The sequence below is a fragment of the Letharia columbiana genome, assembly GCF_014066305.1.
Source record: "Letharia columbiana isolate WasteWater2 chromosome Unknown Sc0000003_s0, whole genome shotgun sequence".
In the NCBI taxonomy this organism is placed as follows: Eukaryota; Fungi; Ascomycota; class Lecanoromycetes; order Lecanorales; family Parmeliaceae; genus Letharia; species Letharia columbiana.
In genome coordinates, this window is record NW_023501039.1 from 877,736 (window position 1) to 900,249 (window position 22,514).

Here is a 22,514-nt window from a genome sequence, read left to right on the forward strand (position 1 = left end):
ACCACCCATTGACGACGGAGTGAGTGCATTCGCAATGCATGCCTAACATCTTGCTAGCCGTGAGATACATTTGCAGCGTGCTTGCCCATTAATTTGACTCTTTACATACCATGGCAGACTGGCCGACGGAATCCTGGAGGATTGCCCCATGGAAGGACCGACGTCAGCTTTGCAAGGCTGAGGAATTTGATGGCCGAGAGTAGGAGTGAGTATCCCTTATGAAATTAGGGAACGAATGAAAAGCGAGCGGGTAGCATTGACACTCGAGACTCAAGCCAAACTGGAAAGATAATACACATTTCCGGCAATGTCAGGGTTCGAGCTCGAATGGAGGTATGGCGATCAAAGACCCTTTATTCGTTTCATGGCAAGTTGGATCCGATACTGAGCGTCTCTGTTGTCGAAAGCGCTGTGGGAAGGACCGCCGATCTGTTTTCTCTGGGATTGAGTACGCTTCATTGCCTAATGTCACACACGTGTCTGCCCTGGCAATGTCTCAACGATTGTGAATGTGTTGGATTGGAAACAGGTTCGGGGGACGAGCGGTTGAGCCTGCTTGCCATTCTCATGAGCTTGCTTGCGCGAGGCCGGAGGCTTCTCAGCAAAGTGATCAGGACTGGTATCTTGAGTCTGCAACTCAGCCCTATCATGCGCCCGGTCCATGGATTTGAAAACCATCTCTGTTACAGTAAAGCAGCGATCCTGCGTATAGCGATAGTCTAGTGTTAACGACGTCAGCCGGTGGATTTCATTTTGTACCGTCCAGATTAACTGTTAATTCTCTAGCACGATATCGTTAGACTTTGCTGCAGGATTATGCGGCGATTTGTATAATCAAGCTGTATTTTCGCACCGACTACCACTATATTGTGGCGTTGTTCGGGGAAGTACTGGAATCAGTCCGGATGAAGACGATCGCTTCCGCATCCTGGAAGTCTAGGAATTGGGACTCTAAGTCGGATTTTGTGACTTCGCATCAAATTCATGCTTCGTCGATAGAGCTGAGAGAACGGAGCCGTCGACGGTGGTTCATATCTCATGCGGCGGCTTGTGCTCGTTCATGCGAAAGAAGAGACAACATGAAGAGAATCCAACAGTGTATACGACTTTCTCTTTGATTCAGCTGCCGGAAGAGCAGGCTAGACGCCGTGTTAGCGAACGCTCTGGGGCGCAGAGAAAAGGCAGACATTGCGAAGCGGGAAGCGGAAGATTGCCACAGAGTCTGAGTTCAGGATTCGTTGCAGCATTAGGTATCAATGAAGCAGAGAGCGATCTCTATGAGGCAACGTGTGTCTTTTCGATCCTGGCTTCTCCGTTCGAAGCATCAGTTGCTCGAAACCACAGTCACTCCCTCTCTCCATCGCCACCATGCGAAGTTCATCATCGTTCACGGCCCTAACGTGGCCCTGCTCATATGCCCAATCGTCTACCCATTCCCGCCCAAAGTATCCTCAACCAACAACGACCGACCATTCCCTGAGTGGCCTACGTATCGGTACCTGCTCTCGGCGTAATTGCCAGCTGCCGGAAACCAAGAGGGTCTAGAACATCTGGATCAACAGCGCACAAACATATCCATCCGCCTTTGCCTGTCTCTTTGAGAATATTTTATTGTGATTTATGGAATAGTTCCGGAGCGCATTTTTGGAAGGGAAAAGTTTCACCTTTTCCCCAGTCCGGTGAGAATCGATGAGGTCGACGAGGTTGACGGAAATTCTCGAGAGTGCCTAGAGGTTGCGGCGAGCTGTTAGCAACGTCACGCCTAGATGGTGAGATAGACGACCCGCCTTTTTACATTGTTTGATAGATGAAGGGGTGGGAGAGACGTAGAGATCTGCACAGAGGGCCTGCCAGCCAGCGAGCTTGTCGCTGGCGTGCCCATAGTGGTGCTCAAATTCCTGTGCAAAGCATTTCTGACGGCTTTGACGATACTTCTTCCCACCCGCCTTCCAACCTCGTTGGAGGCTGAGCCTCTGGAACTCGGCGACTAAGGGAGCGGTCGGATCGTGGTCGAATTCTGGATATTGAGAGAAGAAACCGTCTGAAGACATATTGCACGAGAGGGATAGTAAAGATTGCCGGGAGCATTCAAAGACAGAAATAATTCATTAAACGCATTCATCTCATACATCAGGGATTATACACGGCGAAACAATCGGTGAAGGAGACTAGACATAAACCCCCTTGTGCGAATACCAATCGGGGACTTTATAGCGCATGTGTACCACCATCTACAAGCAAGGTAAGTCTGTTCACAGTTCTGTCATTGTACCAAGTATCAGCGCGACCCTGCTCAAGGTCCTGATTTGGGGGAGAAGGCACAAACCTGATTCGTGGACGATGGGCCGAAACCGTAGCCATGCGTTTTCGGGAGTCGAATGACAGGGCGTCGATTGCTGCGTGCATTGCGACGGAAACCTGTCCGTGCGCACACACTGTATGACTGCATGGGAGCGTACAGTGTCTTGATGCGGTAGGTGGCTATACGGCAATTGGCGTCACCAGGCGTCGCGGAGCAGTTAGTGCAAAGCTGGGTGCCATCAAAATATTCAAACCGGTAGACTTGCATGCTGATCATCGGTTGCTATCTATTTGCTCTAGGTCGTGGCCACGGCTTGAGAGGAGGGGGACTATTCGGAGACGTCTGTGGATTTGACCACTGCATATTCGAGCCTTTGTTACATGTGCAGAGTCAGCCCACGCTGTTCGTTGGAAGTGGAGAGTGGTGTACACTTGAGACGTGGCTGCCATGTACACCGCACGCGGCAAGAAAGAGACTCGATCAATCCCCGGCACAGCCTTGTAGCATCTCAATGGTTTCGTGAAGTTGCGCTGAGACCAGCAGAATATACTCCCCTTGGTGGAACAATATAATGGGCAACGAAATCGTTACCGGAGTACCACCATCAATGTCACCTTCAAGAGATCACGGACAGCTACTGGACGTGATAAATCTTCAGCGGTCTCAGGGCATCGACTGTCAGTGTCCTGTCCCATTCCCTCAGCCTGGTCATCTGTGGCGACCAGCCTTCCGATAAAGGCTCTGTGCTGGAGACAGTTCCGGGAGTCTGTGCCATTGAATTGGCAGAAGGTCTACCCCGCATACTTACATCAGGCCTACGAACGTGATCAAAGTCCTGGTGTTTCACCAACGCAGACTTCATCTCCCTGGAGCGGGTGGAGGATTCTTGAGATGTGGGATCATACTGTTCAAGAGCTGAACTCGGCATGGCGAGCAGACGGTAAGAACGTTTGTACGTTCCAGGATAATTTTGGTTGTGTGTTCTTCGATGTGAGCTGCGTGTTTTCCAGACATTCGGCTATGGCTGGAGATAAGATTGATCCATGTTGAATGCCAAAATCCTCAGCTGGCACCACTGCAGGCGGAAGTCGTGATTCGACTTGAATGGTATTGGCGAGAGCTGTTGGTGCAGTGGAGGATATTGGGATACTTACATATTTCATGAGTGGCCGGTGAGCTGGTTCTGGCATTTCGCTAGTGCTACACAAAGTTCGGACGAGTCACCCCTCAGGAGGCTACAGGTGAACATGATAGCAGCCTATTTGATGAGCCCTTCTGGCTGCCTGACACAAGCTATCCTGATATCTGTCTCTCGAATCAGAAGCACAAGACTTTTCCGAGCAGAAGACAATCCTCATCCCTGCTATCCTGTAACAAATGCAAGTCGGATATCATCGCTGTAATGCACACTGATCCATACGCGGATGGAAGACGCCAAAGACGAGGCCACTGGGACCAAAGAAAAGTATCGACGGTTGAAGAAGCGAGTGTACATCCATCTGGGTTAATAGATGAGGTTTTTCAATCCCTCAATTTACCTCCAGCAGCCTCAGGTCAAAGGTGAGCTCCGCATTACCCGGTATCCCTGCCACTCCCTTCTTCCCGTATGCGAGGTCCGCTGGGATGGTGATGCGACGCTCACCGCCTGCTTGCATACCGGCAACACCAATGTCCCAGCCTTTGATGACGGAGCCATCTCCGATGGTGAAGCTGAATACCTTGCCCTTTTTATTCGCTGGTAGTCCGTTAGCATCCGATTCTTTCCGTGGTAAATAGAGTGCACTTACAGTCAAAGACCTTTCCATCATTGAGCTTCCCGATGTACCTCATGCCCACCTTGCTACCTTTCTTCGCAGCTGGCCCGGTGCCCAACTTCTTGTCATCAATCTTGACCCCTTGCACTGTCTTCATACCAAGGCTAGCTTTGGGCTTTCCTTCTTCTTTCTTCGAGTCGCTCTTGGTCTTGTCTTTGCTGTCCATTTTAGGCATGTCAGCTGAGCTTGCAGGCCCCTGCTCCAGGTTCTTCGCAAATTGAACCTTCTTGTCCCCCTTCAGCGGGCTGTCTTTGGCTGCGGCCTCCTCCTTCTTTACCTCTTTACTCTCAACAGCTGCCTCGACTGCCTTGCCTGCATTGTTCTTCAACTTCTTGAGCTGCTTCTTGCTAAGCTTAGTCTCTCCATTAGCGGTTACCTCTGCTGGCTTGAGAGATTTGGCCATGATCTCGTCAAGGCTGACAGGCGGTTCCTTCTCATCACCAGACTCCTCACGAGCGCGCTTGTTCTTGCCTTTCTTTGCCGGCTCCTCCTTCTTGGCAACTTCATCTTTCTTCACGAGTTTTGGCGGCTCCTCCTCGTCTCCAGATGCCACTTCCGTGATTCGAGGGTCCTCAAGAGTATCAAGCTCGTCGCTCTCCTCGTCATCGTCAAGCTCATCTTCATCTGGAGACATGTCGTAGTCATCTTCTTCATCTTCGCCATCGTACAGCTCGTGCTCGTGGTTATGACCGCTGTCGGCTGGGACGACGTAGTTACCGGTTAGGTAGATAGTGTGGGTACCAGAAACTTTAAAGTATGCCGTCTGATCTTCCCCAATTGTCAAGTCAAGAGTCTGCTGGCAGTTCTAAACATGCAGGGTAAGTATAGAATTCAATGTACAGAGTTCGAATAACATGAAGAAAACTTCATAGTAGTTGCCCACCTTTTCCGGATCTAAAGTACACACAACCACCTCCTCCATTCCATCCACCGAGTCCTCGGTGTCGTCCTCCCCAAGGCTCTCGTCTTCCGAATCTTCAGCCACGGCCTTGCCCTTTCCCTTGTTTGCTTTCGAGTTCTTAGTCAGCCCATTCAACAGGGGAGACTCGTCCAACTCCATCTCGTTCTCGCTATCATTTTGACCTTCCGCTAGAGCTCCCATCATTTGTAGCAGAGCAGCTTCTTTTCGCGCCTTCTTAGTCTTCGATGGATCGCTTGGACCCCCGTTCTTTTCCTCGTCGTCGCTTGAAGATTCATCGTCTTCATCCTCATCGTCAGACTCATGACCTGCCAATAACGCTTTTAGGTATTCTTCTTCCTCATCCGACCCTTCATCAGAGTCTGAATCCTGTCCAGGATTGGCATCGTAAACGAGCTTCAAGGTTGCTCTTGATTTCGTGTCACCATTGACAGTACCGGTGTGTGCAGGCGAAGCGCTTGGATCGATGGCAGCCATCGTAATACGAAACTACATTTGCCATCTTAGCTATCCACTCTCATATATCGACACTAGGGTAGCTTAAGCTGTAACTCTTACAGTGGCAGGAAAGTCAGCGATCGCTGGGATCATCACATCGCCAGCTGGGACCTTGAGTCCGTAGACTTGGACGGGAAGCAAGCTCGACATTGTGGGCAGTTGAAAAGAGCGGTGTCTGAAAGGGCTTTTTTTAATTAAGAAGCTCGATCTTCTGGTTAGATCGGTTATGACACGGTATTATCCTGGCTTGTACTGTACTGGGTGGAAATTCTTGCTATGATATCGTGAAAAAATAAATGTAAGAGTTCGTGAGAAATTTCGAGCACCAGGAACTCGAACTTTTCTACCCACTTATTTTCATTATCGGCGTGTGTATCTTAGCGCATAGCCAATTTACGCGACCACGTCACTCTTTGTCACCTTTCTACGGCCCTCGGACAGTTTTCACGCTTTTTGCATGTCTGATATTTATTCCATGAGCTCACTATGTGTTTGCTTGGAGACGATGACACTACACTACCCTCGCTCACCCAGGCGAGTACCTCAGAAGCGATAAAGGACGCATTAAACACACAGCATGGGCTCGCGACTGGAGGCAAATTCATCTGCCGTACGCAAGAGAATAGAGAAGCACAAGTTCCAGGATGAAGGGGGAGAAGAGTATGAATCATCCAAATTTGGCGGCTTCAACGATTATTTTCGGAGGAAGAAGATCAAGCTCCAAAATCTCGACGCGAATTTGAGGTCGTCCTCGGCCAACAACCCTCCCGTATTCCGCGGTGTCGTTGCCCACGTCAATGGCTATACGCAGCCATCGCTCAATGACATACACAAATTAATTGTTGCTTACGGTGGAGGATTCATGCAATACCTCGATGGCAAGACCACGGTTACCCATATCATTGCCAGCACCCTTACGCCAAAGAAGAAGATCGAATTTCAGAAATACCGCATCGTCAAGCCAGCGTGGGTCACGGATAGTATCGAAGCTGGCAAACTACTTCCGTGGGATGCCTACAGGGTTGTAGATGAAGGCGTTGGGCAGCGTGTGCTGGGCTTTGACAACGGGAACGTCATAAGTCAAGTCAACAATCTGGAAAGGGGCTACAGAGATCAAACAGAGACGAGCTGGTACACTGGACAAGTGCGGGATGTGGCAAATGAGCTCGACTCACGTGGACCAGAACGCCCTTACCCCAGTAGCCAATCACCTTTGGATGCCAGGAATGCATATGGGGAGAGGCGGAATGCTGGATGCATTATGGCAGATCCGGCCGACGATATTCTAGACGATGGTGTTCCTTCCTCCGACTCTCCCGAAGGCGTCGAGGGCGAAGAACTAGACCCCAGCGATTTCCCAGCCGCGGATCAGTATTACACTGAATCGCAAGACAACAACGCTCGCGAGCTGGCTTCTGAAGGGTCGGCCAAAAATAGCCGTGGCGCGCGTTCTGAGCCCTCGCTCGATGGGCCAACGACTCCAGAAAGATTGTCATTGAAAGCTGACAACGATGTGCCCACTGGAGTTGTTTCACCACGTACAGAAGCTAAGATGTTTGCTGTGGAGAACTTCAGCTCCGAAGATTTCGCGCCGGACGAAGACAACGTACCCGATACCATCACCTCAGACCGGCGGTCTGCTTCCCAGGAATTCACCTTCGAGGAAACTCTGCACACCCTCGAGCCTGCTACTGAGGAATATGCTGCTCTTAATGAGCCAGATTTCGAAGCCTCTCCTCCTCCTCAGAAGCCCAGCGCTGACAATGGTACCACACCTACGAAGCCTACCGCCGAGGAACACAACGCCCAGCTATTGGCTGACCCAAGAGTATGGAAGTCCACCGTTGTAAATCCGAGATTCCTGAAACAGTACTATGAAGAGTCTAGGTTGCATCACCTGTCGGCTTGGAAGGCTGAACTGAAGTCACAGATGCAAAAGATGGCTGCCGAGAAAACATCGTCTCAGAGATCGCGCGAAAAGCGTGTGCCAGGTGCAAGACGATACATCCTTCATGTGGATTTTGACAGCTTTTTCGCTGCAGTGTCATTGAAGCAATTTCCCCAATATGTTGACAGACCTGTTGTGATAGCCCACGGCGGTGGTTCAGGCTCTGAGATCGCCAGTTGCAATTACCCAGCACGAAGATTTGGTGTCAAGAACGGTATGTGGATGAAACATGCCCAGAAGATGTGCCCGGATCTCAAGGTTCTACCGTACAACTTCCCGGCTTATGAAGACGCCAGCCGGAACTTTTACGCCGCTGTCATGGATACAGATGGAGTTGTGCAAAGCGTGAGTGTAGATGAAGCTCTGGTAGATGTCAGTGCCCGGTGTATAGCAGCCGGCGGTCATGAGGGTAAGGGTATTCACGAAGGGAGCATCTGGCGTGAGCAGGCCGAAGCCGATGAGATCGCAACCAAACTGCGGGAGGAGATCAAAGAAAGGACAGGTTGCGCAGTCTCTGTCGGTATCGGAGGTAACATCTTGCTGGCGAAAGTCGCTCTGCGGAAAGCCAAACCCGCGGGTCAATACCAGATAAAGCCCGAAGAGGTCTTGGACTTTTTAGGCGGCCTCACAGTACAAGAATTACCCGGAGTTGCTTATAGTATTGGTGGTAAATTAGAAGAGATCGGTGTCAGGTTTGTGAAGGATGTACGAGAGCTCTCAAAAGAGAAGATGGTTACCACCCTGGGACCTAAAACAGGCGAGAAGATTTGGGACTACGCTCGCGGCATTGATCGAACCGAGGTTGGAGATCAAGTAATCCGCAAGTCGGTCTCAGCAGAGGTCAATTGGGGCATACGCTTTGTCACTCAAGAGCAGGCGGATGAATTCGTCCACAGCCTGTGCGAAGAGCTACACAAACGCTTGCTGAACGAAGGACTCAAAGGACGGCAGCTAACGATGAAGATCATGAGGCGTGCAGCCGATGCTCCTTTGGATCCACCTAAGCATCTCGGACACGGCAAATGTGATACATTCAACAAGAGTCTGATACTTGGCGTCGCTACGAATGACAAGGATATAATTGGCCGAGAAGCCATCTCTATCATGCGTGGCTTTGGTTTCTCACCAGGAGAACTGCGAGGCATTGGCATCCAGATGCAAAGACTAGAACAGCTCAAAGGCGACAATCCACAAGATAGTAGCCAGAGACGGCTTCAATTCAAGGCATCAAACACTCCGAAGCGTCCGCTACCTAAAGACAATTTCATTGTGGATGATATAGATAGCCCCCAAAAGCCCAAGGTACAACCTCCAGCACACCCCGCTGCTACATTTGCAAAGGAGACGTCTCCGACCCCAAACGGCAAGCCTCGCATGCCTCTGAACACCTTAGGGACTCAATTCGTACTTCCCACGCAGGTGGACCCAGTGGTACTCGCCGAACTCCCTTCAGACATTCGATCGAAGCTACTAGGCAAGCAGACTGCTCCGAAACCAAACCAGTCTCGGGACGCGGCACCTGCACTCAGATCTCGCTCAGGCACTCCCACTCTCCCTCCGGACGCTCTTCCCTCCCAGTCCCAACTCGACCCTGAAACCTTAGACGCACTCCCTGACGATGTCCGCGCCGAGATCCTAGCTTTCTACCATAAATCCCCCCACAAGGCCTTGGCCAAAGCAGCTCAAGCTGTACTACCACAGTCACCACGTAAGAATCGTACAACGAAACTTCCCAAAAAGCTCACCACACCCACCAAAAAGCGTGCCGGCTTGTTCTCGCGCGGCGCCAACAAAGCATCTTCTGCCTTCTCAACGCTCACCCAATCCAACTTTGTCGCCAATGCTCGCCCTGGAGCTTCGTCCGCCAAAGTAGGTGGCGCAGAGCTATCAGCAGATATCCCGGACGACTTCCTCTCCGCCCTTCCCGATGACATCCGCCGCGAAGTCCTCGCGCAAGCCCGCCGTGACAGCTTGCAGAAGAAAGGTGGCATTGAGTTTACTTCTAACAAAAAGAAGCGACCCCTTAACGCTAAAGGCCACCAACCTACCGGCCAACGCACCCTCACTCTCCCGCCTTGTCCGCCAAAACCGACCTTCACAGCTCAGAAGTTTACTCGGCTGCCCGAGCTACGCGAAGCGATTAGTTCCTGGTTCGAAGAATTCAGAGATGAGGGGCCGTACGCTGAGGATGTTGATGCATTGATTAAGTATTTAGAGAAAGTGGTCGGGGAGGAAGGGGATATGGAAAAAGCGGTCAGTGTGGGGAGGTGGTTGGGGTGGATCGTTGATGAGGGTGTGGGCGATGGTAGTGGGAAGGTGGAAGGGGACAAGGTTTGGAAAGAAGCTGTGAGGAGGGTGCAGGAGGGGGTTCAGTCGGCTGTGGAGGAGAGGGGCCTCGGAAGGGTGAAATTTTGAATGTTGTTGAGCATGATCATGATCGAGGCTTGAGATACCCATAACGACGGATATATGCATTACGCTATTCTCTACTGACATAGACAGAGCAACACTCTTACGCACTTTTGCCCTTGTCCGATCCTTCCGATATCCAAGACCCAAAACGACGTCTCGGCCCTCATTCCCACATCCGTCGTTACTGACTCAGCCGGATCCCAAAACTTATGGCCACCGCTGCGGCCAGGCCCAGACACAAGAAGCTGGGGCCCCATTTATCATGGTATCTGACAGCTCTCCGTCCTCTAATCATCTGTACACGCCAGAGGTAAAGTCCCATGCTGTATAACAAAGCGATACAAGCCACAATCGTAAAGGCCCATGCACTGGCTAGGGATATTGAGTCGCCGAAGTTGAGAAGAGTTGCGGCAATGGAGCCGAGTATGATACTGAATTCTAGCCAAGAGAGGAAGGTACGCTCAGCCGCGAAGTAGACTTTGGGCTCAACCCTCACGGGAACATGGATGCGTTTACCGCGCGGTGCTTTGAATCTGCGCGCTTCGACGTGGCTAGGCGGCACGTCTCCGAGAGCAGTCAAAGCGGAGCCCGGGATGGGAGTCGGTTTGGGTGCGGGTATGATTTTTGAAAAAGCTGCAGCAATGTAGGAGCCGACCATTGCGATGTGTTGCGTTATGGCTTTTCCGCGATAGTGCCAGCCACCTAACTGTTTTGCTTCTTCCATGTCATCCATATCTTCGTCTTCGGAGTCGTAGATGGGGTAGTCGTCAGGGTTGTGGGCTAGCGGGGCGGCGGAGATACGTTCTTCGATGTCGAGGGCATTGGGATCCGCGGAGTGCTGTTCCATGGCATAGTGCTCCATAGCGTCGCGCGCCAGGCGGAGGCGGCGGATGCCTTGATCACTGTCAGCGGATTCAGAGTCGCCTTGGAGAGTGGGGCTGTTTTGGGAGTCTGTCCGCTGTTCTTCTGAAGCTCCTTCCGTCTCGTCGTCGTCTTCTGTATCGTCGTCGATATCTTCGCTGGTAGAGCAATTCGCTGATTGAGCTGGTCGTTCGATGCCGAAGCCGTGGGTAACGGGTTTCCGGATGTCAACATCCATTTGTGGCATCCAGAATGGTAGGAGGTTTATTCGCGTGGGGAACATGGTTGCGGTGCCGTGAATGAATTTGCTGAACTTGGGGACGGCTTCGACGATATGACTGCTTATTAGCTCTCGCACCCATTCTGGTGGATCTTGACCCGCTTGTGTCTGGAGCTTGACCTCAAGTACAGCATATGGAAAGCGTTCGACGTCCTCAGGCGGCAGCTGCGAAAACGGGAAGTCGACACCAATGTCCATCCTCCGCCAATTCTTGCCGGCTCGTTGTTTGCCATCAAGATTATCTTCACGGGTCATGGTCAGCTCCGTGTCCAGGGATATGCGGACTCTGGCATCGCCTGGGAGTTGGAAAGCAGTGCGGTTGTAGAAAGATCTTGTGACTGGCACAAGTCTCCTAGTGATGACTCGATACTGTATCTCTCGGGCCAGCTGTTCCAAGTCCGAGATTTCCTTCTCGCTCTTCTTGCCTTCTCTTCTTGCTTTTTCAAAGATACTTTCCACCTTCATCTTGCCACTTAGGAAGGCGTTTACGTTCTTCTCCTTGAGCGAAAATCGTGCTTTGACTGACTTCTCTCCAGTCCAGTCTTCTCTGTGAGTTTTTCGCTCCACGAAGATTGTCTCTATTTCCATGCCGCCATACCATCGTAGACGGATGGCTTCTGCACCTTCTGTCTTCTTCAGACGCCCGGTGTACAGCTCCCATGTCTCTGGATTGTCGTAGTAGATTGATGAGATCGCCGAGTCTTTGGCCTCGAACTCTTTATTCGGATTGAAGACTAGCACTGGAAGATGCTTCAATATGATGAGCTTCAACTCTGTAATGTTATCTGGGTGCACCCAGTATTTTGTCGTTTGCCGGACGAAATTTTGTTGGCCTCCTCCGGCTGCACTGTCCCCTTTGATAGGGTCTCCCCTCGTTCGTACAAGATCGTAGAGCTTCGAGAGCTTGACGATGAACTCATCGTAATTGTCTTTAAAAAAAGGTTTTGCTTTCAGCCGTGCAGCGAAGACTGGTTTGAGATGCCACTTTGTTTGTTTCTGGTCTCTGTTATCATGGCCCATTCCATGCCCTGGAACTCAAGTCCCCTGATGCTGGGGACTCACATCATGCTTTTTAATGATCTTTTGAAACCCAGTATAGTTCAACTGCGTGAACTTAGCCAGATCATGCACGTCGGCAATGATATCACTCAAATCCTCTTCGAGTAGCATGAAGTCGTCCTCGGTAGGTACATCCTCCTCTTCCGCATGGCCAGCATTTCCATTCTGTGTAGGCCTCGGCCCCCTCTTGTCCAAGCGCCCAATCACATCATTGACTTCTTTCTCGCTGGCCTTGATCCGTCTCACTATCTCTCCGGACTTGACCCGCTGAAAGGTGAAGACTTTCTCGAGCTCCCCTTCCAACTCTGCAACGAAGGATTTCTCGTCATCTTCAGTCCAGGGTCTCCGCTTTGGGTTGGGATTTTGCGGGCTAGGGTCGTCTTGATAAGGGGTCTTGAGAGCGTCTTTGAGGTCATCATAGGCTATGTAGTAGTAGAAGTAGTCTTTCAATAGCGACGTCCGGAGTTGCTGGCCAAAGCTACGTGGTGGTCGTTAGTATGGTTTTGCTTAAAGACGGGGCAGTACATACTGCATAGTTTTCGCCCGAGGGTCCGAAGGCTTTTCCGCTAAAAAGGAGGCGTGGATGGAGACGCTTGCAATAAGATAATGTAGAGAAGAAGTGAGAATAGGACGATGGTCTGAGGGGTAAGGATGGGAGCTAGCCCTGCGAACGATTGCCAGGGAGGAAAAAGCAAAGCAAGCAAACCAGCAAGCAATCAATCACTCGAGCATTGTGCGGAGACAATTGCCATTGACCAATCAGAGATGACCCACATGTAGCACGTGGGTTTGGCTTGACTTCATTTGATTCAATACAAGGGGACAAATTTGCATAGAATTGTATTGCTGATATGTTTGATCTACCATTCTTACACAGTCTACTTGTACTATACAATAAAACCCTCACTAAGGCCGTGCTATGCTAACATCCAACCTCCCTATCCCCCAAGCTGTTGCAAACACTGTCATGATACCAGCGAATATGGTAAACGGCTTTCGATATGCCGCGATGAAAGGGTAGTCGTATGTGACAATCACATACTTCTCTCGAGCCTCGTCAACCACATTCATAGCCGTCAGCTTTAGCGTTGTCCGGCCTAGTGTGTCCATGAAAGTCTTGTGAGACGAAACCTCGCTGGCCACAACGGGAATTGGGCTCTCGTATAGTACGTTTCTGGGACAAATATCAATACCATAATGACGCGGGGAAAGCCATGAAGACTTACGTAGCCCCCTCAGGTAAAATGACTCGCAGATCAACCTTTTCGTATGATACTCCCTCGCCCATTTTTGGACCTTCCAAGAAGGGAACTCTGAGCACATAACCGTCCCCTTTCTTTAACTTCCTCAAGAAACTTCCCAGACTGGCATCCCAGCCGACCTTGAAGCTGTATTTCCACCCTCCAAACACCGGGTAGCGCGGTTTAAGCTCGAGGTTCGCCTCACGAATATTGCTCCTGAAGCGGCTTGTCGAGACATTTCCAATGTCATCGGTAAAGTAAGGGTTCAAGCTTCCCACTTGCAGTGGGAGTGTGAGCATTCTCAATGCGCTTGTGGGTGGGTTATAATGCTGCGTGCGTGCCCATTCCACTCTAGAGAAGTGCCCGGCAAGATGAGCGCCCTTGTTCGTGAGCCAATACCGCTCCTCCGTCGCTAGATTTCCACCCCATTGACTGATTTCAACGTCTCGCTCGAGAAGCGTAGCGTGAGTGATGGGTCTTGTAAACTCATACCGCACGCTGGCTTCTTGCTCCACACCAGCTGGAGTCTGTTCAAACGGCCCATAGGTGAAGGTCTTCCCCTCGCGCAAAGGCTCCGCGGTGTAGTCTGGAATATCAGCTGTGGAAAACTTGATCTTCGTCTTTTGCTTCTCGGTCAGATAGGCAGAGGGCCAGTAGGTTGAAAAGGTATAATAGAGGTATTGTTTGTCTTGCTGGTTGATGGTGGCTGGAAGAGGGGCGAGGGCGGAGAGAACGTGGTAGCTTATGGAAAGAGTCTGTTGGGTAGATGGCGCCAGAGGACTAGACAAAGTGACGCGATAAAATTGGGTTGGACTAGACAGCCAGCATGAGCTTCAATTGGGGAGAACCAGCTGCATAACAAGCTTCTCACCTATATGGATCATATTCTACGACCTCACTGTGGAAAGCAGCCTTCTCGGGATCCTTCTTGTCCCTGACCTCGATCCCTCCAACATTGCCAATTGCTTCTGCTTTGAAAGGTATGTAGTATGTGTCCTGCTCTTTTGCGTCTATATTCTCAATGACAACATTGATCGTCTCCCTCACGTAGCCCTTTTCGAGATTGATGTTTCGCAGTAAATTAGCATTTTTAAAGACCTGTGGAGGCTTGAAGTTATCCGGCAGGATCTGATGCGAGGAGAGAGGTGTGGAAAGATTCGCATCTGCTGCAGTAGTGGTAAATATGGAGCACAGGCAAGCTGCAAAGAGCGTTAAAGATCTCATGATCGAATACTCTCCAGACCCATTCGCTCGGGGACGGCGCTCGGGACTTGAGATGGACGTTGATGGAGCTCAGTCGTGTCCTTTTTGCGGTCCTTGGTGGTAGCATTCAGCCCTACAGATCGGAGTTTGGGAAACGCCGATAAAAGCTTCAAGCTTTGACAACCGTGCCTAATAAGCAGACGAGCTCATGGCTCGAAACTTCCCATTTCGAACGGCGACCGTCCTTTCGTCTGTCCCTCGCTGTCATCCGGGGATCTCTTCTGTGAGCACAAAGGTAGTGTTTCAAAATCGAGGTCATGCTCGTTGTAGTGTCCCTCAAGAGAATCCTTTCATCAAGGTTTCCGAGGAAGTCAGAGAAGCCATCGAAACCCAGAAACCGGTGGTGGCTCTCGAGACCACTATCTACACGCACGGTGGATAATCTAGACGTAAAGTTGTTCCACGCAAGACCTAACTCAATGAGCAGGCTTTCCATATCCGGAGAACGTCGCCTTAGCTTCGCACCTGGAGTCGATCGTTCGCGTCAATGGAGGAATCCCAGCTACAGTTGGCGTTCTAAATGGCGTTGCTCGTGTTGGACTTCAGGCAGAAGAACTTGTTGAACTTACGGCGTCAGCTGGCAAACCTGACACGAAGAAGATTTCAAGAAGAGATCTTGCATTCACATGTGGATTGGTAACACTCCCAATTCAGTGGAATTATCTGTGAGATCCCATACTTATCGTAGAATTGCAAGGGATTCGCAGGCCGAAGGCTTAATGGAGGGACTACAGTATCTGGTACGATGGTCCTTGCCCACTTAGCTGCAATCAAGGTCTTCGCCACGGGGGGCCTTGGTGGTGTGCATAGTGGCGGTGAAAGCACCATGGACATCAGTGCAGATCTTACCGAGCTAGGTCGTACCGGGATGGCTGTGGTAAGCAGTGGATGTAAAAGCTTTCTTGACATACCGCGAACGCTGGAGTACCTTGAAACCCAAGGAGTCTGTGTAGCCACTTTCGCAGATGGTCGTGACGGAAACGTTGATTTTCCGGCATTCTGGACAAGGGACAGCGGCAGTCGAAGCCCGTTAACCATCGAGAACGAAAAAGAAGCCGCGGCTATGATATGTGAGTGGATACGCCTCCGCCCCCAGTTCCTCGCACTTGCGTGTTGTTGAAGGTGCAGCTCTGAGTCAACCTCTTGCTAGATGCGCAGCAAGGGATGTCTCTCACATCCGGCCTTCTCTTTGCGAATCCAATCCCTGCTGAGTATTCGATCGCGAAGAAGGAGATGGGTAGCATCATTGCGCAAGCACTCCGGGATGCAAGAAAATCCGGGTCGGTGGGTAGCGAGAACACCCCCTTCGTGCTAAAGCGAATTCGCGAAATCACAAAGGGAGAATCGATCACAGCGAACAGGGCTTTGGTCGAGGCCAACGTTGCTCGTGGCACAAAAGTAGCTGTTCACCTATCGAACCTGGAACAGAGAAGACAGGATTGGTGAGAGCATAGCCATGAATCGGCGAAGATCTCCAGCTAAAAGCCGGACTTTTCAGGACTACTAGACCTCCTGTCGTTGACAGGAGGGCTAGCCAATTGGTGGATGGTCCTGCTGCAGAAGCTGCACGATCACTGAAAGCCTCCTCTAATTCCATGGGCACAGCCTTTCCGCACACCAGTACAGTAGACGTCGTTGTTGCTGGCAGCTTGGCAATAGACCTATCTTGTGACTACATTCCGCCGCCTTCTGCGAATTTGTCAAGCCAGCCGCAGCTCCATACGTCCAATCCAGCTTCTATCACTCAAACCTTAGGTGGCGTCGGCCAGAATGTCGCAACTGCTCTACACTATCTTAGGTCTTCGGTACGCCTCTGTAGTAGCGTTGCAGACGACGTAGCCGGTTCTACCGCCATCAACCTCCTGGCTGAACGAGGTTTACAGACCGTTGGGGTCCAGACAAGGGGTTCAAGATCCCACACGGCGCAGTATGTTGCAGTCAACGATGCGCACAAGCACATGTTGTTAGCAATGGCAGATATGAACATATTAGAAGATACAATTGGGGACTTCGATTCCCTCTGGAAACCTCACTTTGACGCTTGCAAGCCGAAATGGCTTGTAGTTGATGCAAATTGGCACTCCAACACGATTCGAAAATGGCTCGACACAGCTAAAGCTGCTGGAGCAAAGGTTGCATTTGAGCCAGTCTCTCCAGCAAAGTCAAGGAGGGCGTTTCCAGCGAGCCTTCAAACCGATGCTAGCTTGGCGGCGGTGCCGAATCATTCAATCAGTCTGGCTACGCCCAATGCCCTAGAGTTGTCTTCAATGCACGATGCTGCGTGCGACGCTGGTCTTTTCGATCGAGAAGACTGGTGGCGCATGATTGATTCTATAGGACTATCGAGTTCAGGATCCCGAGAGAAGCTTGTGTCCTTGACAAACAACTTACTTGTCGATCAAGGAGCTCCACAGCAAAGCATTCGTCTATTGCCGTTCATTCCTTGCATTTTAACTACACTGGGTGAGCATGGAGTCCTCATGACCCAGATGCTTCGGCCGGGAGATGATCGCTTGACATCGCCTGATGCTGCACCTTATGTTCTTTCTCGTTCGACTGATGGCAATAATGTTATTGGTGGGGTCTACATGCGGCTATTCCCACCTGTGGAGACTGTGTCGAGCGATCAGGTTGTTAGCGTCAATGGTGTTGGTGACACCTTTCTAGGTGTGCTAATAGCCGGTCTTACAACAGAGAAGCCTAGAGACATAGTGGATTTAGTCAACATCGCGCAAAGAGGGAGTGTGATGACATTGAAAAGCAAGGAAGCTGTCAGCCCGCAACTCTCGATGCTGCAAAGCTCTCTCTAGAGGTCAAGCAAGACAGCAGCCCCACGGCTAACAGCGATGAATATATTGTTTAATTAATCACCAGCTGCTTATGAGCTCATTACTTCTGATGCTGCTCTCATCAACAACTTTCCTCGCGCCGGCGCCATCGACTACAGGCAAGCGGCCCTGGCCCTTTCCACCTGGTACGAGCTTTGGGTCCAATAGTCCAATCTGTACGAGAACACTAGCTTGATCCCAGTATATGTGCTCATGGTATAATTTGCCTCCTCGAATACATACAATTACCACGAGCGCAACCTCGACATGTTTGTTCGTGGGTTCTACATCTGGCAAAAGCCACTAGCACATTTCGGAGTCAGCATTTCCACCTGTAGATAAGGAATCAAAAAACTAGACATAACTGGGGAGTAAGAAGGGTGGCAAGATTAAATTGCTCCTGCAGCTTGTCTCGCGACTCGAAAAGCAGTCTCGAACAAGAAGGAAGAAATCGGAAAAATGACTTACTGGCATTACTTGGGTGTGTTCGAACGACATATACATCTCATCAACTACACGGTCTGTGCCAACTGTCCGCGACAGAAGTTTCATCTTTAGTGAGGGTGGATTTCCAGGAATGAAGTAATCGCGATAGAAGCGGTGGAGATCCTTATACCCGATGCCGCCTGTCATAGTAGGAATATGATTGACGTATGGTTCTACGCAAATTTCGGGGTCAGTATTCCTTCTTCAAGGTAGATACGTTGAGTTGCAAGACAGGTCTCGGGAGCAGAACAGGTCAATTCGCTCCCGGAAAGAGTTTCGCGACTCAATTTCAGTACCATATCGGAAGGATCTTCGCCGAAATGTACGTACGAGCGACCATCGTCGACATTGTTGCGTCGGCGTCTTTGGTCACGAATTCCACTTCCCCGGGACCACCTGTTAGCTGCTTCAAGGCCAACTTTCTCTAAATAAGAAGAACTCACACGCCACATGGTCGTCCCAAATCTTCTCAAGATCAACTTCAACCTCAAATCCTTTTCTCAAGACTGCTAACGATCTCGACCATGCTAGGCTCGCGGATACCTTGTCATACTGCTCAAGGTCCTCTTCTGCAAATCCCGCCTCAACACCTGGATATGAGTAACAGCGACAATTGGGCGTCTTGCTTTGTGGACCAGCGAAATGAATTGCAACGTTGTGGCTCGGAGGGAACCTAGCACCAGGTGCAGGGACCTTCTCGGGATAGTATGCTACCAAAGCGCACAGTTTCGGCATCGGCTTCACAGCCACATCGAGTGCTTCCGAGGCTGCTTCTCCATAAGCTGCGGAGAATTGAAGCATTAGCTACTAGCTCCAATTGCTATTGATACGAGTCGAGCAAGCAGACCTACTATCGCAAAGTTCTCGCCAAGCTCTAGCGGATCAGCCAGATGTTGAAGGGTATGGACATAATCATTTCGCAAACCAGTGAAGGGCAAGTAGGATACTTCAAAGCCTTCTGCTCTCCAATTTTGAATGGTGACTTCGTCAAAGTCATCGTCCTTGGCGGTGATGACAATCTTGGGGTGAGCCGCACTGCCATCGCTCCAGGAAAACCTCATGACGCTTTGTGTTTGGATTGATGCTCAAGTCCAGATGCACGGCGGTTGTATGGTGGGGTTGTTATGAGAAAGGCCCCCAGGAAAAAATTAAAAAAAAACAATTTAATAAAAAAAAAAATTAAAATTATTAAAAATAAAATAAAAAAAAAAACTTATTTTTTTGGTAAAATAAGGCTAAGCACGCTAAAATAATGAACATCCGTAACTAATATACATATAGGTATTAGGGTTACTCTAATTCTAACCCTATTAGTAGAGACATTAGTAGGAATATTAATAGAGATATTAATAGAGATACTAGTAGAGATATTAATGGCAATAACGGGGGTAATAGAAGTATTAATAATAGTCAAAGTCTATATAGCAGTAGCAGCAGATGTCTCTCGCCATAATAACGTGGAATTATAGAAATTCAATGGTCGCTAATAGAGAAGATGATTTTCTTAATTTTTTGCGACGTTTCTGACTCAGCCTCAGAAACAGAGTTACCGAACGAAACCGTATATATATTTTACATATTTTGAAAATAAATTAGTATCATTTTTAAGCCATATTTTCATTTGCCAAGAGGTGGCGTTATTTAGTGAAAATAAGTAGGGGTTATTTTCAAAATATGTGGTTACCGAACTGGCCCTGAGTAGGAAATCCTATCAAGCCTCGTTTTTTTGATGGTTTGACTGATATGAGATATTTACCCCTAGGTATATATTAGTATTAGTAAGTTCCGGGGTAGCTTTGCCTCGGAGCGAGCTACCCCGAAGCTACCCCGAAATTATTTTAAAGACTTAATAATCTATAACTTCGATATATTATTACTCGATAACCGAACTATTACTTTTTATAAAAATTTATAAATATATTCTTAATATATATAATAATAATATATTAAATTTTCTAAATTTGAAGTTCGAAGTCTTTAAAGTTATTAAGCTTTTTAATTTTTTTCTAAAAATCTTAAAATAATTAAATAAATTAAATAAATTAAATAAATTAAAAAATAATATTAATAAAACTTTATATATCTTTACTTATATCTATAAATTATTAAATAATAATTTAAAATTATAAATTATTTAATAAATTATTTAAGATAATAGCTTAGATAAATAAATTTTAAATAAAAATATAAGAAATATTAATGTGTAAAATCTGGCCTAGAGAATTCTATAATAATATTCTTAAATAGACTTATAAATATAACGAGTATTTTGATATTATTTTTAGAGTTTTATCGATATACGTTAAAAAATAAGAGGGGGGTTAAAAATATAGTTTTTAAAACTCTAATTTTTAGGGAATAAATCGTATATCGAATAATGATATTAGTGATATCATATAAATAGAATATTAATTATAAAGGTTGCTAAGTAATATATATGCCGAAGTTATTAGAGTATTAAGCCGCTAAGAAGCTAGCCCGAATGGAGCCTAGCGTAAGTCTGGAGAAGAAATGTCGGTTAAAACTCTAATTTAAATCTTCTAAAAATAATTAATTAAGCTATTTTATTAAAAATCGAAAAAAAAAATCTAATTCTACGGTATTTAAATAGTTATTTTATAAAAGACTATTTCTTTATTAGAATTCTTAATAAAAAGTTATATTTAAAAGAAACTGTTTATTTTCTATTTCGGTTAATTTTAATAAGGATCCTATATAAAATAACGGTTAATATACGGAGGTTGCCATCGAAAGTTCTAAATATTAGAATTAGAGCTTTAAAACCCTTAGTATTCTTAGTAAATATCTTAAATATCTTAAATATTAATACTTTATATAGTAGCGATATTAATACTTATATAAAGTATATATATATAAAGTATATAGTAGCGATATTACTATATATATATAAGATATATAATTACGATATTACTATATATATAGTAGCGATAATAGAATAATATTATATATACTTACGCTAATAAGAATATTATAAGAAATAGAGAATAGAAAGAGAATATAAAGCTTTCTAGTATATATTTAATATATATTTAATATAGTAAGTAAATATCTTTCTATTACTCTCTAATCTTAAATAATATTTAATACTTAGAGTATTAATTATAACGATAAAACTAGACTATAGATACTCGCTTTAATCGAAGCTAGAATTATAAATAAAATCGTTACTATAATTACTAAAATATCTTATTATATAATTAAACGTCTTTAGAATTAAGCTTATATTAAAGAATATAACCTTAATAAATTTAAAAAATTAAAGCTATTATATATTATCGATACTCTTAAATCTAGATAATCTACCGTTATTATACTTAAACTTAAGAGTACTATTCTTATCGCTATATAAAAGAATCGCTATAGTTATAAAAAGACTTTATTTATAATAATAGAGAATTTAGAAGTAGATAGAGCGTATATCTAGATATATTGCTAAAGTTATTCGTTTACGAGGCGATAACGAGTATCGAAAAGATCGTAAAGAAGGAAATAAGCGATTCTATAATTTAGCTAACTAAGTAAATTAGTATATACGTAATTATATAAAACATCGTATATAGATTATAAAGCTATTCAAGAAATTTGCTAAAATGCTAGAAATGCCAAGAATGCTAAGGGTTTTAGCGTATGTTTAGAACTTTCGATAACAACCTCCGTAGCGATTTTAGAATTTTCTACTTAGACTCTAGAGGAAGAATATAACGAATTTTCGGCTCGGAAAAAGATTTTTCCGATCTATTACTACTATTAACTTATTAAACTCTTTCGAATAGAGTCTAAGTACTAAGACTAATTATAGTTAAATAGACTCTCGTTAAATTAGAAGTTATAATATAGTAATTAAGAAGTAGACTTTTAATTTTATTCTATTAAAAAACTTAGCTAACTTAGCTATAGCAGCGATACTAGTATTTAAAAACGCTATACGTCTTAATAGACGCGTAGATACTATATAGAAATTCTCTTAAAGTATATAAATTCTCGAGATAATCGCTATAGTACTTATCGCTATAGTACTCGCCGAATTAATAATATAGCGTATTAAAGAAAATATCGTAGCCTCGCTAGTTAGTTTATTACTTCAATTAAACGTCGTAATCTCTCTCTATTTTTTATAGTCTCTCCTTATTTTTTAATCGAACTTACGAAGAGTAGAGTAGAGAGTAGAGCGGAGAGCGAAGTAATTGTTAGGCCTGATGCGTTATGAGCCTTAGCGCTACTTACGTTAAGGCGCCGACATCGCATATACTACGTTAGAGTTTCTTTTAGGGTCTAGTTTTAATAACGTATCTTATATATCTAGAGACTTAACGAATATAGATCTACTTCGTATACTCTAGAGTTTTAATATTTCTTAGAGATTAGTTCTATTATTAAATATACTATTAAATTTTATAACGATATTATATCTTTTATAGTCTATATCTACTAGCTAACCGCTAATAGATTACGCTCTTATAATTTTAATCTCTTTATCTTTTAAAGAAAAAGATTTATTATTATTATAATATCGAGTTTACCTCTAAATTATATAATAAAAAACGAAGATAATATTAAAAGCCGCTATAGCGTCGATAATAAG

At 46.6% G+C, this 22,514-nt stretch overlaps 7 protein-coding genes across 7 annotated transcripts; 2 read left to right on the top strand and 5 right to left on the bottom strand.

Moving 5' to 3' along the window:
• Positions 1-1,541: 1,541 nt before the first annotated feature.
• HO173_001749 (uncharacterized protein) lies at positions 1,542-2,051 on the bottom strand (the record flags this gene model as incomplete). The annotated part of the gene is made up of 2 exons (XM_037303686.1): positions 1,542-1,727; positions 1,788-2,051. The coding sequence occupies 2 exons, from the start codon at positions 2,049-2,051 to the stop codon at positions 1,542-1,544; spliced, it is 450 nt and encodes a 149-aa protein (XP_037169408.1).
• A 1,780-nt stretch (positions 2,052-3,831) lies between these two features.
• On the bottom strand, positions 3,832-5,683 carry HO173_001750 (uncharacterized protein; the record flags this gene model as incomplete). Its single annotated transcript, XM_037303687.1, has 4 exons — positions 3,832-4,037; positions 4,090-4,921; positions 5,000-5,524; positions 5,594-5,683. 4 exons carry the CDS (start codon positions 5,681-5,683, stop codon positions 3,832-3,834), a joined length of 1,653 nt encoding a protein of 550 aa, XP_037169409.1.
• A 427-nt stretch (positions 5,684-6,110) lies between these two features.
• On the top strand, positions 6,111-9,896 carry HO173_001751 (uncharacterized protein; the record flags this gene model as incomplete). Its single annotated transcript, XM_037303688.1, has 1 exon — positions 6,111-9,896. One exon carries the CDS (start codon positions 6,111-6,113, stop codon positions 9,894-9,896), a length of 3,786 nt encoding a protein of 1,261 aa, XP_037169410.1.
• Positions 9,897-10,074: 178 nt separating this feature from the next.
• On the bottom strand, positions 10,075-12,627 carry HO173_001752 (uncharacterized protein; the record flags this gene model as incomplete). Its single annotated transcript, XM_037303689.1, has 3 exons — positions 10,075-12,030; positions 12,097-12,571; positions 12,623-12,627. The coding sequence occupies 3 exons, from the start codon at positions 12,625-12,627 to the stop codon at positions 10,075-10,077; spliced, it is 2,436 nt and encodes an 811-aa protein (XP_037169411.1).
• Positions 12,628-12,999: 372 nt separating this feature from the next.
• Positions 13,000-14,558, bottom strand: HO173_001753 (uncharacterized protein; the record flags this gene model as incomplete). The annotated part of the gene is made up of 3 exons (XM_037303690.1): positions 13,000-13,267; positions 13,320-14,147; positions 14,206-14,558. 3 exons carry the CDS (start codon positions 14,556-14,558, stop codon positions 13,000-13,002), a joined length of 1,449 nt encoding a protein of 482 aa, XP_037169412.1.
• Positions 14,559-14,745: 187 nt separating this feature from the next.
• Positions 14,746-17,407, top strand: HO173_001754 (uncharacterized protein; the record flags this gene model as incomplete). The annotated part of the gene is made up of 5 exons (XM_037303691.1): positions 14,746-14,971; positions 15,025-15,233; positions 15,295-15,667; positions 15,748-16,039; positions 16,096-17,407. 5 exons carry the CDS (start codon positions 14,746-14,748, stop codon positions 17,405-17,407), a joined length of 2,412 nt encoding a protein of 803 aa, XP_037169413.1.
• Positions 17,408-17,464: 57 nt separating this feature from the next.
• On the bottom strand, positions 17,465-18,972 carry HO173_001755 (uncharacterized protein; the record flags this gene model as incomplete). The annotated part of the gene is made up of 5 exons (XM_037303692.1): positions 17,465-17,728; positions 17,894-18,084; positions 18,242-18,292; positions 18,355-18,693; positions 18,759-18,972. The coding sequence occupies 5 exons, from the start codon at positions 18,970-18,972 to the stop codon at positions 17,465-17,467; spliced, it is 1,059 nt and encodes a 352-aa protein (XP_037169414.1).
• Between the last annotated feature and the right edge of the window lie 3,542 nt (positions 18,973-22,514).